Source organism: Solea solea, chromosome 10 (genome assembly GCF_958295425.1).
Source record: "Solea solea chromosome 10, fSolSol10.1, whole genome shotgun sequence".
NCBI classification, from domain to species: Eukaryota; Metazoa; Chordata; class Actinopteri; order Pleuronectiformes; family Soleidae; genus Solea; species Solea solea.
Genome location: NC_081143.1, coordinates 18,506,562 through 18,522,070, shown reverse-complemented (window position 1 = coordinate 18,522,070; position 15,509 = coordinate 18,506,562). Strand labels below are relative to the sequence as shown.

Sequence of the window (15,509 nt, the reverse complement as noted above, 5' to 3'; positions counted from 1 at the left end):
GCACCTCTCTGCAGACAGTCATCTCTACTGTCTTGCCAGGAATTTTCAACAGAAGAAATGTAATAGACACTCTGATTGAAATACAACCATCCTTGGTGGGTGTAATGATCTGTTAATAATGACAAAATAGAGTCAATAGAATTTTTACATTTTTGTTACTTTTATACCTCAATGTCATAGAGTTCAACTGTACCACATGTATTCAGCTTTATCTTGGACTCGTCTCCGTCTGTGTGAGCAAAAAGATTGACTTAAATTGACTTTAGGGCACCGTGCAAAAAACAGATCCACTGCATTGTCAATGTCCACTGGGAACAAGTGCTTTTAGCAGCCATATTTACAGAACAGTATAGATCAGACTTGGTTTTCCAGAGTTTTTACATTCTGTAATCATAGATACACATTTGCAGTTCATTTACTGCCCTTATCTGTGGTCAGTTCACCTAAAACCTGGTGACATCTAAAATAGGTCTCTGAAAGCTAAAATGTTGTCTGAAAGCTACTTTTAGCCAAAACATGTGACTAGGTTTTAACTGGTTGATTAGTTTGATTCTGACATGGAGCAGCTTCGGCTCACGTCCTGATTAAGTGACTGATCATCTTGGTCTTTTTCCCCACGTGGCTTTGAATTCCAGCTTATTTTAAAGTTGCATATACCCCACAAAACAATTAGGTGTTTTCTGAAAAAAGTGTGGCACTGAATGACGACAGACTTCCTCTCTTTTTCTCTCTGCCTCTATGCCCCACCCCAGCCAAGAGTACCATTCCTTTTAAAGTAAAAGCACTCTTGTATTTCTGCTTCCTGATTCCATTATTTTTCAACAAGGCATTTTTTGTGAAATATTTGGTATTATACTGAGTACAGATTTAGAGCATTTAAAAGTTATTCATTTTGGCAATAAAGGCCCCAAAACCACAGTAATATGCATAGTATAATATGCATAATAGCATGACAGCAGCACAACTCCAGTTACTTAATGAAATTCAGAAAACAATATGATCTTCACTGTAAATGTTGCTACACAATGAGGACAGCCCAGTCTCTGTTTCTGATTTTGTAATGTCCAGTTGCTGCGTTTCAAAAAAGTCACAGGAAAATAAAAAAGAGGCCACTCACCAAAAGCAAGACGCAGGGAAATGTTGAGAACAGCTTGTAGGATACACAGGAGTCCGAGGGTCACACCAACCACTGTGTAGAGGTTTCTCTCTGTGTGCAGATATCAGCATTATTAGTAAAGCCAACCTGACACTATATGAGACTCTTTTCATTTCTACAGAGGTTTCTTAATTTCTGGGAACAAAAGTAGTTTTTTTTTCTCTCAGACATTATAGCATTTTCTAAAAACACTGCCATCCTCAATAAAGAGTTGTCCATGAACTATACTATCAGACCATTCAGAATCTTTCAGCCTTAAAGTTGCTTACTATTGTTAGAAGCATCAAAACCAGCTCTGCCATCCATGATTATCTCAAACACTGTAACTGCTACAGTTACATAGAATTAACAGAAGACGGAATAAGTTTATGTACAAGGCGTTTTCTTTTCACTTCCCCATACTACTCACACTCAATTATCTTTCAGCATCAGACATATTTGTTCCTTGTTTTTGTTTTGAATTCATGCATCTTAAGTAGCATGTACGGAAGCGCATTGCATTCAGGTACTTCTTTTTTTTTAAACAGTAAACGCATTCATTCCTTTGAGAGCTTGATTTAATGGTAACGACATGGACAGTTTCTTTAGTTTAATCAAGTTTTAATTTGATCTGGGTTTAAGACACTGGGAGATAGTCCTGTCTTTGAGTCACATAGATGGTATTACCGTTAGTTTGTGGACTTTACGCAGGCACCTCAGGACTTTGCGGTTGTTCAGAAGGAACGCCCATTCAGATCAGCATGTATGTGCAGGCAGGAGGCAGGTTGTCGCGAGAGTATGTCGATAATTCAGAAAAAGGGAAATTACCACGAAATCGAGAAAAGAAATTACTCCGAAAAATAGAAAATAAATTCCGAAAATAAACTGAGAGTTTTTTTTTTCAAATGATTGGACCATGGACCATGAATTAACAAAATCCCTTTTTTTAATCAATCAATCTAATCATCAGAATGGTTCATACTTTACATACTTACTTGCTAATTGAGTGATTTCGAGAATATTTGTTGCTGTTTTGTGCCAAACGTCACCACCAAACGAACATAATAAATCACCTCACTAAGTCCCGCCCTCTGTCACAGACACAAGTAAAAATGGCGGCGAGTATACTGCGCCTTTCGATGCGACTTTCTACCAGAAATACGGCGAAAATGAGCCGTAACACTGGTCTGAAATCAACAAACATATCCAAGACGACTTCCATCCGAACCGCAGTATCAACGACTTCGGGGGCAATCCTGCCCAAACCGGATAAAGTGAGTTTATTACTGGCGCTATACCTTCACAGAAACAGACAAGAAATTAGTCATTGAGTGGGCGGGACTAAGCGCTGAAGTGACACGAATTATGGCCAATAGAAAAGCAGGATAACCGTGAGTTACTCGAGTCGACCAATGAAATTAACGTTTATGCGAACTGACGCTTCCAGGAAGTAACAACTACAGATAAATGTTATTACAAATCTAATCCAATCCTTGTCATAAGGAACATTTTTGTCTCGTCAGTTGAAATATTGTGCTGTTGGTTGAATGAATGATTGATTTGTTCAAGCGATAACGGTCCAGAGTCTTAGTCTTGCATATCTTGGTTTGCGTCGTCGTTGTCACGGCAAAGACAGGTCGGACCGTCAGAGGAAAATTAAAGATATATGTTAATATAAGGGGAACACAACTGTGTATTTTATAATGTTATCTTTTACTATCACATAATAGTAATAATAACAGCTCTTATTAGCACACATTTCATATAAAGATAATATTATGAACAAGTAACCCTCAAACATTTGCGACCTGGTTAAAAATGGTGCATTTTCTCAGATATTAAGAACAATACCTTAAAGCCAGTGAAACGTATTGTTATGTATCATCTGTTACCATGGTGCAAAAAAAGAGCTGCTAGGCATCTGTCACCCTCAACAATTGTATTTATTAATTCTTAACTGAAGCAGTTTCATATTGTATTTACACTTAATTACACCTGCTCTCCAGCTGTGTTGTAGCTCCCTGTGATACATGCCAGTGTTCTTTTGAAAGAGGAAGCTCTTATAGTTGTAGACCAAAGTATACTCCAGCAAATCGAGGCAGGAATTTGTTTCAATTTCAATATTATTTGTGTAGCGCCCTTTCATAACATAAACATTATCTCAAGGCACTTTACATAGAAAGGTCAAGACCTTATTTACACATTCATGCATCTGTTTATGGTTGAATAACGTCTCCTTCTCATGTCTTCCAGACACCGTTTGGTCTTATCCGCATGACGGTGGTCGTGGTGCCTTTCCTGTATGTTGGAACACTAATCAGCAAGAACTTTGCTGCTCTTTTGGAGGAACATGACATATTCGTCCCTGAGGATGATGATGACGACGACTGAGCTGACCTCAGTAAATGGTTAAGTCAGTTGTGCACCGGCCCCACCTTCTTTAATCTTTAAACATTTTTGCTGGGACAGTTTGTGGACAATCTTATCTGTAATAAAAGGGTGTAGGTGATACAGTTGTAGTGATGACAAGTGGAAAGTTTGAAAGCTGATGTTTGTCCTTTTTCTTTACATTCACAGGTGCTTTGAAATGCTGACTGAAAGCATAACCCATTAACCTGCATGAGGAAGAGGGAGAATATGGGGCATTTCGACATCCAAACACATCCCTCTACCTCCCACCATCTCACTGCCCTGTTTTCGGCTACTTATGTTATTGTCATGAAAATCATTTTAGAAATCTCATATCATGTGAGGCTATTACAACTACAAGTTATGTCCTCACTCTTGTTTGCATGTGTATGCCTGTCAACCCAATAAACAGACGTTTACATCTGGAAAAAAAATGTTTTTAATTCTTAGCGGTGGTTTGCAAGTACACAGTAGTTTCCATAAATATTTCTAAGCCACATCTGGTCATAACAACACAAACAGTTATTGTAAGTTAATGCTGTTATATGTTATAGTGGCTTGCTTTGATTCTGCGGGTACATTTTAACTGTCCTCATTGCTCAGGTCTGTCTTGGTCCTTCCTGAAGTGCAGCGTTGGTTAGTCTCAAGTGTTCATTGAGGGAGCTCATTTCCAGTTGGCTACGGCCCTTCAGGTCACTCAGCTCGACGTAGGCCTCCTTATAACGCCCATAAGCTGCTTCTTTTTCCTAAGATCAAGGTTGAGACAGTCAAGCATACAATATGTTGGAGTCATTTATTTTTAATCAAGAAATCATGAAAAAAACATACCTTTTTAAGAGACTGCAACTCATTCTGCAAACAGCTGATTTCTTTTTTAAGAGACTGGACCTCACTGTCTTTTGCTCTCAGCAGCATCTGAAAGACAACACATTAATTTATTAATTAATATTTCAAATTCAGCTGTTATGTATATGTACTTATATATAGTTATTTAGCAACCATATTGGTGGAGTTTTATGTTGCAGGTGGAGCCTTCAGTTATCGTCAAAAAATTTTTAGTTTGTCCACTGTTGTTGGCTGTTGCAAAAACATGATAATCCAAATTGACTGACTCTGAAGAGCTGACCTGGATCCTAATATCAAAATAAATGGCCAATGCTGGGCTATTGAAAAACAACAATTCATAGAATCAGGTCATTTTACAAATGTAACGAATGAATTATAAATATTTCATCTTTAATGTCTCCCAAATGATATAAAATCACTCTAAAGTTTACACACTGGACCTTTAATAAACATGAAAAAAGAATGTAATTTGGTTACCTAAAGTACAGAGAACATGTACTACATTATTATTGTGAAATACTATGTGCCTTATTTCAGGCAGTAGGTGGCACTATATGCTGCAACAGGCTGTGACCAACCACACACAAATGAGGCCAACTGGAAACAGGAAGGTGTGACGGTTGCTACAGGGAGTTACTGGTGATATAAGACAAAAAAAGAAAAACTGCTATTATTAGTTTTAAAGTGGTTTTACAATACCACCATGCATAAATCAAATCTTGCTCAAAATTGCTTCTCCATGACAACATTACTGTCAACATTTGTCCTTGAAGCCTAAGATAACGTTTTTTTTTGTGCAAGTGAAAGTGGTTTGGACTTCAGTGAGAGTTAAAGATGTTTTAGAGTCACCTACTTTCACATGAGATGACATTGCATATCTAATTTGGTCACAACTGTTGAACTTAAATTCTCAGTACCTCTACTTCTGATGCAGTGCGCTCAGTGCTGCCCACAGACACCATGTTCGACCTCTGACCTGTGATGAAATAACGCATGCGGCTCATCTCCTCTGCTAGTTTGGCCTTGAGCTCCTGAAGAAATAAAGTTTAAAGAGAGACGTTTACCTCATGTTAAGTCATGAGGAAAGTTTGTGAATTGAAAGTTGATTGTGACACTTTTTATAACATAACCCTATTAGAACATAAAGACAATTTGATCACATTAACAATAAGGGCTGGGATGATATGCTTTTTGTCACAATTGCATCACAATAACTGGGTAATGATTTGTATTACAATTCTTATTTATTGCATTTCTATCGATGTTTGACAGTATCAATAATTGTGACTTTCTTTTTCTCCTTAATTCAAAATTGAATGATACATTTCTTGACACAATGTCATATTTCCAAAAACAACGTGCAGAGCCTGACAGTTAACTGCTACATTTAGCTGCCCCTGCTATCAGTAAAATAAACACAATCAGGCCAAGTACAAAACAAAGTGTTTGTTTGTCTTTGCCTACTAAGCTAGCGCTATAAGAAAATAAAATGCAATGCTGGGCATAAATGAATAGAGCTTCTTAAAACGGGACACGGCACAAATGTGTGCCTTCAAATTAATCTGCTTCAACATGAAACTGAATTTTTTTTTCATAATCCCGGATTGCAGATGCAGATGAGGTACATTTGCAACTGGTACTCTTATAGGATATACAGTATAGCATGTAGTGAATATAAACCTTGTTCTCTCTTCGGAGCTGCTCCAGCTCTCTCTCCTTGTGGCCGAGCTCTGTCTCTCGACTCTTGCTGCTTTGCTCAGTGCGACTCAGCTCCAGGCAAGTCTGAGAGTAATGTTCTGACAGCACATCTAATTCACTGTGCAAAATATCCACTGGGGGCCTGGAACACACACACACACACACACACACACACACACACACACACACACACATACACACAAACAAACAAGTTATGGAGCAAATTATAGTACACCAAATTGTCATACAAGGGGTCATGGTTGAGTGCAGAACATCTAAAGCCTGCAGCAGAAGGCTGTGCGACAAAGCATGATTACAGAGTGCCTGTAAAGAAAACTTACATGGGCCTCCTGTATGAAGACTCCACGTGTGCGCCTCCTCCCGACAACCTCCTGGCCTTCTCCAGCTCTCTCTCAAGCTCATCTCTGTGAGTTGCTCTCAGCGCCTCCATGGCTTTATTTAAAAGTGGGTTAGTTAATTTCGCAATCATCCACAGCATGGAAAATTAGATTTGGTTTCGCAGAACAGCTTTAAAAACAAGACACAGCAGTTAAATATACCCCTCTATGATACCAAGAAGATAACATCAATAAACAATATTATTTAAAAAGATACAAACACAAAGTGCAATAACAAAGTGTTTACATCTCCTCCCTGTAAGTGAAACTTGTGCAGTGCAGGTGTAAAGTATAATATTGAAAATACATTATGATTTGAAATAATTATGTTTAAAATCATAAACATGTCCATTTACCCTAGTATTGCAATTCAGTGCAGTTTTATATTACAATTTGTTTTTAAACTTACTAACTTGGCAGCTTTAGTAACTAGTTTAGTACTGAATGGATTCAGATTGTCAATGCAGTATGAAACAGAACACTTTACTACTAAAGTAAAATGTTAAATGCTTGACTCTCATGAAAATATGTCTGCTCTGTGACACTGCTGTATTACCTCATTAAAATATCTACATAGCTGTATATGATTGTGAAGTAAAAGAATCACAAATGAAATGTTGAGATGTGACAGAGTAACATGTGATAATGGTAACTGTAAAAGATTATTTATTATTGTGAGGAAGGAAAAAATATAATTGTTTGAAAACTGTTCTGAACATTTTAGCAGGGCCAGAAATGTCACCATGTAAATCAGGCATAATAAAAATGCTTACAGGAACAAATGTTTGAATAGTGTTATTGTAAAACTCCTGCAGTCACTGTTGCTTGACTCACCCTTAGCAGCTGCCTCTCTCTCCTCCAGCAGCATCTTGTCTCTCTGCTTCTCCAGCTCCATGATCTCCCTCTTGTGTTTCTCTTGCAGCTCCTGCAGTGCTTTCTGATGGGCAACTTCCATGGCCTCCAGTGTGGCCCTACAGGGGGCCCTGGGGCCACAAGGACTGTCCACCTCCATCCCCATGGCTGCACGCTCTCTCTTAATGCTGTCAACTTGCTTTCGAAGAGAGAGGGCCTTCATGGGAGATGGATTTGTGATCAATGTATGGGTGAGAAAACATCATGATTGCTTAGAAAACACTTAATATTTTTTATTCATCACACAAGCAGCTGTAACTTCCTTCTTACCTCCTTTTGAAGAGCTTCGGCTGCATTAGTTTGAATGCTCGGGACACAACTGTCAGATGGAGGAGCTTCCTTTGCGTTTGTTAAATCTGTCTTTGAACCAGTGACACAGGGTTCAGCCTCCTTGGGGCTGAGGCTTGACTCATAGTTGTGGGTGGAAACTAGGGGCTGCGATGCCTGTGGGGTGCTTGACTGATTCGCCTGAGCTCCAATGAGCGACTGTGCACTCATGTCACTAAATGACAGCGTCTCGAATTCCACCCACTTCATGTTGACCTCTGAGTCCATGGTTTCAATGACAGGCACCGGTACACTCCCCTTTTTAAGCTCCATCGAGTCCCACCTGCTGCCCATCTCACTGAAGGAGACCCCCTCCTCAAACCACTTGTTTCTCTCCTCCAATCGCTTCGCCTGCTCTCTGTCCCAGCCTTCCCCTTCTCCTCTCTGACTGGCTGGAGAGAAGTCTGCGTGCTGATGCCCGTCTACAGTTTGGCGGTGGTCGGCCTGATGGGAGTTTGCAGCTGTGTTGGTGGAAGTGGTTGGTTCATAGTGTGAGTCCCTGCAGGTGAGAGCAGTGAGAGGTTGGTATGACGACGGTCTAGAGGAGAGGGGGTTCTCTTTCTCACTGCCGGTGTCTGATTGGCTGGGGTCAGAGTGAGGGAACGACAGGAGAGTAGAGTTACACATCAGAGGAAAGATGATAGAGGGGGTTCACAAGAGACAGACCACCCAGCCACATCGACTGCATTTCTGCACAGTGATTAGTTTCAGGAATTCAGGAATGTTGTTTATTTTGGCAGAAATATAAACAAATAACATTATAACTACTAAGGCTTCACCATATGGGATATCTTAAATTTGCAAATTACTGACCATAATAATTATTATTAATGTTATTATTATTATTATTATTATTATTGTTATTATTATTATAATAACAATAATACTACTACTACTACTAATAATAATAATAATAACAATAACAATTGGTTATCATAGGCCAGTGATGTAAATATTGTGTTACATTTAGTCTGCGTACATAAAATGATGAATTACCTATCTTAAAGGTTCAGTGAGTAACATTTAGGGTTTATTTGCACAAACTGAATAAACTACCAATAAGAATGCTTGTATAAGTATGTAATAAAACAAAAATAATTTGGGTTTTGTAGCATTATTGTTGCTTCCAATACATTATTATTTGCTCATAATAATACTGAACTTTATTTTAGGAACACTCTTAGTGTAGTACTTTCACTGGGACACATTGTGTTCAATGTTGTATTGTTGATTTTACTTCAGTAAAATGTCAAATACTTCCTCCACGGCTGCATCCGAAAATAAAGTCAGACTCACTGCCTGTTGTTTTGGATCGCCTGCTTTAGTAACTTCACCCAGTTCCGCCGTATTCTGGAGGTCACAGCAGAGAGAGTGAACACTGCTCGCTTTGTCTGGAGGAGATCAAAAGACAAAAGGCAGGGCAAAGACACACACACACACACACACACGCAGTTAAACAGGAAGCAGCCAAACATGATGTGGTAATGGGGGAGGCTTATGTGTCCAACTGTCCACCTGTCTTGCTAGACAGTACAATGGACTGGGCAAAACACAGCTCCAATCACATACTTGTATTTGGAGTCCATAGTTGTTCTCTACGTCACAGTCTGACACATTCACACAGTAGGTGAGGTCGATCTCTCCGTCCAGATCATCTGACTGCAGCACAAAGAGAAGAGCTCAGATTCAGTCAGGTCAAATAAGGCTGCAGCCCAAACATCAGTCACAGTCACACGTGATGGCAAAAGCTGCATTTCAAATCATGTGGACAGAAATAATATTTATTGCTTGTACTCATCAAGTCATACCTCCTCAGCCTCTGAGTCTCTGTAGTACCTTAGTGAGGAATCACCCAGCACAAACCAGTATTTCCTCCACTGAGCAAAACACAGTAAACATGGACAATTAAACTATAATAATAGTATATGATTATCTCAATTATGCCTTTTGTATCTGTCTGGTTGTGTGTGGTGTGTGATATTCTCTGTAATGTGAAAGAGAAGAATTGGGTTTACCTTTCCATGTTCATCCAGCCTTGACATCCACCCCTTAATGTAACATCTGCAATTAGAGTATAAAGAGAGCATAAGGAACAGGCTCTATGAGAGCATTCTGTAGTGGTTTGGCTGTGACCTTACAGGAAACGGAAACTGTTAGTGGCAGACGAGCATGTCATTGTGAGACAACGTCAAGATAATGAATCATAGTGAGGCGAGCAAAATATTACAGCATGAAGAGTGGAAAATGTGTGGCAGAGTAAAGCTCAAAAACCAAGACATGCAGCATTTACAAACTTGGATCGACAATGTAAAGTGGAGGTAACTGGGAAGAGATAGAATAGCCGATGAAAATATTATGCTGTTGGAGCATTTTAGCACAGAATACCAGAAAATACTCACCGCGCATCATGTTGTGACCATCACATAAGTGGGGGAGAGACAGAAATGGAGAAATAGAGATGACAAACACTATTATGTGAAGTGAAAAGAAAGAGGATGTCACTAAAGTGGTATCACATGTACAGTAGCTCTTACGATATGGAAACAAAAAGGCTGTGAGCTGCTAAAAACTTTACTGCGCTGGAAAAACAAAAACATTTGAACATGTCATTTTTATGACCATCCATCTCTTGGCTTTATTTGTTAGCTCAGCTGTTTTAGGGGTGACTCTGCAGTGCTGGGAACACAGGATACACTGGCTTGAACCATCCTGCTATCTAATAATAAAGAAGATAAATCATACGAACACGCTGCCCTAAAACACGGAGTGTAACTAATGGCTTCATACTATGGGGCTGGAGGGGCACCTGAGGTAAAGCAAAGCCAAAATAAATATCAAGAAATGATTTTAGCATGAATGCATGCATACCATACCATTTATGCTGACACATGTGGACTGTTCTCACCTGTGTTTGCAGATGCTCAGGAGGAGTTTGCTCCTTCAGCTTTGAAGATCTATGCTTTCCACTTTGATTATCTAAACTCTTAAATAGAATAAGCAGGTGAGGATTCAGTTTGTGCTTCCACTTTTAAAAAAAATAAATTATTATTATGTTGTTGTTTTTGAAAGTAATTTCACTGTACTTGTGTGTGAACAGATGCTGTTGACTGTCTTCGAGATGATCGTCCATTCTCAGAGTCCCGACACTTCTCTCGTCTGTCTCTTCCTCTCTCTCGAACTCTGCCCCTCTCATCTGGCTCCAGCCTTGAGCTGTAGACATCTATTTCATCTTGGTCCCTTTAGAATGTATTTTATTTAGAATAGGGCCATTGCACATTAATAACTTTCACCGTGTAACCATGCCAGATGACTCTTACTCCCCAACAATTTGCTACACTATCATTGTATTTCACTTTTCTTTCCAGCTGCTAAAGAGAGGTCAACCCATGATTCAGCCGTTAGTTCTAACCTGAATGTCCTGATTCTGTGGTCCCTGCAGGGGCTGGGGCTCTGGTTCCTCCTCCGCAGTCCAGCAAACTCTTCTTCGGACTCCAGATAGATGGTTGGAATCGCAGCCAGAGCTATGTAGTCCTCCATGGTCATCGTCACCTTAGATTCATAAAAGGTTCATCTTTATTTTACATGATGTCCAATCCAAGCACTTTTAATCAGCCACACTGTGGACCAACATACATCTAAAATAACTAAAATGAATTAAAAGATGTAAGATATCTTGATGTGGAGAGTTATCAGCTACATCAAATGGAATGGAAGGTGTTGCCTTCTGCATAACCTGAACATAAACTGAATTACTGGTTTGAATAATTCAGTCAAGCAGTTGGTCGAAGTATTATGAAGAGATAAAAATGTGCACTGTAAATGTATGATTTTCAGAAATAACACTGTCTGTAGTTCTATGTCAGCTTGTGTTTGCATGTAAAAAAGAAAATCACATTTATATATCTAAATATGAGAAGTAGTACTACCTAAACATTTATGTCTAAATAACATTTGAGCAAAATGACAACTACAACCTACAACCAAGTATTTAGACATGATCTGACGTTACTAATTACTTACTAACATAATGTTCTTCAAACCTCCTTTATCCTAGCTTCACATGAAACTATTCAGAGGTTCAATGGGATGGACCACATCCCACTTTGAAAGCCTATATTATAAAATAATGTCATTTTAATTCAAACGTTAATGGGGAGTTTCTTTGTTGAAATGAATAGTAGTAACAAGGGTTGGCTGTTGTTGTTGCTTTGTAAATTTATTGATGTATATTAATGAGAATTCAACTGTAAATAATCCACCTGTTATCGTCCAATTATAGTTGAGCAGTTGGGAGTTGCAATGGTGTCTAATAGGTTATTTTTTTAATCCTGGGAATAGTAAGGTGAAGAGTCTACAGTCTAAAGTTAAGTTGCAGGTGAGGTAAGTGACCTACAACAATGCGTAATTTAAATTGAACGTGTGCAGAAACTTTCAAAGCAATCAATTGAACTGTTGTTACATGTCAAGTAAAAACAAAACTATACTCACCTCCTCAGGTTCTACTTCCGATTTCTTGGGTTCAGAGGTCAACAACGCATCCATTCCTCGTCTCATGTTGCTACTGCTTCTGTCACCACTGAACTTATTATTCCCCTCAGTGCCCTTATCAGTTTCAGTGACTGCAGCATGGGACACGGCATTGTGAAGCAATGCACCTGAGCAATGCACCTGAGAGTCCACGCCTCGTCTTGATGTCGAAGACCCACGTGATGATGGTGGGAGGCTGAGTATGGAGTGTGCAGAACCCTGCCATGAACCTTGAGAAGGACTCAGTCTGCTGTCTCTGGAGTGAGAATCCTTCTGTGAGGTGGGGCTGTGTGTGCTGTAGATGTTCCTCACAGATGTTTCTGGTGATACCTCTCGGCTGTTAGAGGTGCGAGTGTTGGCAGAGCTGTTGACATTTGTTCTGGTTCTTGGAGATGCTTGAGAGCCTTTGTATGAGTTTTGCTGAACGTCTGAGGAGCCACGGCGAGAGATGAACTCCAGATTTCTGTAGAGTTTCTCAGAGTCCAGACTGTGTTTGACTGAAGCTCGTGATGGACTCCTTGACTCTCTGCTGCATCCCTTTTGAGCATCATAATCTCCGTTCTGGTAGTGGAATGAGTCGGTGTGCCTGTGAGACGAAGGGGCCCTCAAGGGGGAGCCAGTCCGAGAGATGAGGGACTCCCTTCTGCGAGATGGACTGGACCGGCCTGATGTGCGATGAGAGGGAACATGCGATGGGAGCTGAGAGGAACCACGTGATGAGACATGTGACCGAGCATGGCTCCTAGATAGAGAGCTCCCCCTCTGCGGTCCTGAAGGAGATTCGGGTAACTTGTAGCGATCTGGACTCACAGAGCTGTGACGGGTTGGAGAACTCGTCTGTGAGTCAGCTCCTCGTCTGAAGTTGGAGTGGTATGTGTATCTCTGTGGAGATTCACTCCTCCAAATTTCTTGCGTGTACGTCTCTGTGTTCCTCCTCTGGGACGGCACACCAAGGTTGACATTTCTGTAGGGGACGCAGGCCTTGGGTTCAAGATGGTGGTTGCTGGGTAGAGCATGCCCTCTCTCGTAGTAACGGAAAGTCCGTTTGTTGACGTCCTCCATCTGCCGCTCACGCTCACCTTTTCTGTCCGGAGAAAAGTAGCCACTCTCCTGCTCCCTAATTCCTCTGGACTCTGAAAATCATAGAAGCCTTAGGTCATTGATGTACTGTATGTAAACAGTAAGAGAACATAAGCACATCATGAATGACATTGCACTCTCTGACCACTCATCAGACAGAGAGTGCAAACTGCCTCTTAATGCCTCCTAATCAGTCGATCACATGGAAACAACCTAATGTATTTAGTCCTGCTGAAGTTCAAATTATTTAAGTGACTTAAAATGTGGGATGGGCGGCCACATGGTTGGTGTAGTGGTTAGCAGCAAAAACACTGGGGTTAGAGCCCCAGTTGGAACAAGGGCCTTTCCGCATGGAGTTTGCATGTTCTCCCTGTCTCTGCGTGGGTTTTCTCCGGGTGCTCTGGCTTCATCCCACAGTCCCAAAACATGCAATATGGGGATTAGGTCAATTGACCGTAAGCGTGAGAGTGAATGGTTGTTTTTCGCTATATGTGGCCCTGCGATGGACAGGCAAACTGTCCAGGGTATGACCCTGCCTATCGCCCTATGTCAGCTGAGATTGGCACAGCACCCCCCGCGACCCTTCCTGTGGAGGATAAAGCAGTAGAAAATGGATGGATAAACATGGTATGGTTTTTGGTGCCAGATGTGCTGGTCTTAATTTTTCACAAACTGCTACAGAAAATGGTCTGAAAAAAGATAATGTGTCCATTGAATGGCAATTTTCTGGGTTTAAATGCCTTATTGATGCCAGCGGTCAGGTGAGACTGGTTTGAAATAAAAGTAATTCAATAGTTACTCAAATCACCACCTGTTACAACCAAGGTATGCAGAAGACCATCTCTGAATGCACACATTGAACCTTAAAACTTAAAACCTGTTACTTTATAAGGTGTCCTCGGAACCTAACCTAAAGTGGCTTGTGTTTGTACAGTTTTTATGAATGTATGAATATGTCCTGTTATTTTGGGTTCTGGCTCATCTTTTTTTTATTTTATCTGTGACTGACCTGATGTCCGACGGGACCTGTCTCTGCTCCTCCTCTCGTCCATCCAGGATTTATCAGTGCCTCGTTGGGGAGAAGGGTCCAGTCGGGTCATATCTATTTGGGCCACACCACAGTGGCTCTCTGAGCTGAGGGAGCGGCTCCTCTCTGGACAGCCCCACTGGTTTGGACAGCTGGAGGAGGTATAGTAAAGAAGCTGGTACAAACTAAGAAATTTAAATAAATAAACATGTACGCTACGCACTGTTATAAGGGGCTGAGTTGAAAATGCAATAATATGATAATACTCACTCCTTAAACTATGTCCACCCACTATAGTGTATGCTGATTAGTTGCTCTAAACCTAATTTATGTTTTGTAGCCAAACCAAAAACCAGCCAAAACGATTATTATTAGGTTAATGGAGGGGTGAGCAGAGGAGCCCTCTGATTGTCACAATCTGCAGTCTCACCATTAGATGTCACTAATTCTTACACACTGGACCTTTAAATATAAAAGAAACAAAGCATATCCTTTAACATCTGACAAAATGCATATAGGCTTAAGCGTCAGTCTGTATGTGAGAATATTTTTAGGTCCGACCTACATATGCACTCTGTAAAAGTTATCTCTAAAAGTGGATTTGGAAAATCAGGAAGTGGATGGGCACCTGGATTGTATGTCAGTGACACAGATATTGAGTTCCCACTCAGGACTCAGGCTGCGGACAAGACTCCACTCATACATCCAGCCACTGCTGACGTCATCATCATCATCATCATCATCATCATCATCACTACTGGCGCTTGTGGTAACCTCAGAAAAAGCGTGATTGTCGTCATCTGCTTCCTGGTGTGGGGAGAAATAAGTTTTAAGTTTTAAGACATTTTGAAACATCATTTGGGGCCAAACTTGACTTTGAAACTTAAAAACAAAGGAACCATTAGGAAGTTAAACATTTAAAGTTGGTCCTATGAACTTTTTATTGAGCCCAATTTAACGTTGACTGTTAAATGGCTGTTTCTTCAGATTCCCTCAGTTTCCACATGTGATAATGTTTTAAAACAATGTCCCAACAGATACACATTCATACTGTCATTATGATGCCCAAACAAAAAGCACAACACAGCATCTACTTTAAGGTTCGAGTCCTTTGTCTCACATAGAATAATCAACAATACGTAACTTTCAC

The 15,509-nt window shown here is 40.3% G+C and overlaps 2 protein-coding genes and 1 long non-coding RNA gene across 4 annotated transcripts; 2 read left to right on the top strand and 1 right to left on the bottom strand.

Annotated features, from left to right (window-relative positions):
* The first annotated feature begins 2,237 nt into the window (after positions 1–2,237).
* On the top strand, positions 2,238–3,978 carry smdt1b (single-pass membrane protein with aspartate-rich tail 1b). Of its 2 annotated transcripts, none has more exons than XM_058639573.1 (3): positions 2,238–2,409; positions 3,389–3,543; positions 3,713–3,978. In XM_058639573.1, the coding sequence occupies exons 1-2, from the start codon at positions 2,248–2,250 to the stop codon at positions 3,524–3,526; spliced, it is 300 nt and encodes a 99-aa protein (XP_058495556.1). In that variant the 5' UTR covers positions 2,238–2,247; the 3' UTR covers positions 3,527–3,543; positions 3,713–3,978. The 2 variants fall into 2 exon arrangements, with proteins under 2 accessions (XP_058495556.1, XP_058495555.1); XM_058639572.1 differs by having other exon boundaries at positions 3,389–3,548.
* Positions 3,979–4,057: 79 nt separating this feature from the next.
* LOC131466384 (TRIO and F-actin-binding protein-like) lies at positions 4,058–12,437 on the bottom strand. The gene is made up of 15 exons (XM_058639571.1): positions 12,214–12,437; positions 11,135–11,274; positions 10,809–10,962; positions 10,631–10,708; positions 9,741–9,773; positions 9,534–9,602; positions 9,295–9,384; positions 9,022–9,116; positions 7,669–8,224; positions 7,321–7,555; positions 6,430–6,541; positions 6,071–6,230; positions 5,308–5,421; positions 4,373–4,459; positions 4,058–4,290 (listed from the first exon to the last, which is right to left on the bottom strand). Exons 1-15 carry the CDS (start codon positions 12,277–12,279, stop codon positions 4,144–4,146), a joined length of 2,136 nt encoding a protein of 711 aa, XP_058495554.1. The 5' UTR covers positions 12,280–12,437; the 3' UTR covers positions 4,058–4,143.
* Positions 10,294–10,911, top strand: LOC131466386 (uncharacterized). The gene is made up of 3 exons (XR_009241420.1): positions 10,294–10,536; positions 10,643–10,726; positions 10,823–10,911. It is a non-coding gene; the product is annotated as an uncharacterized LOC131466386 (long non-coding RNA).
* Positions 12,438–15,509: the final 3,072 nt, after the last annotated feature.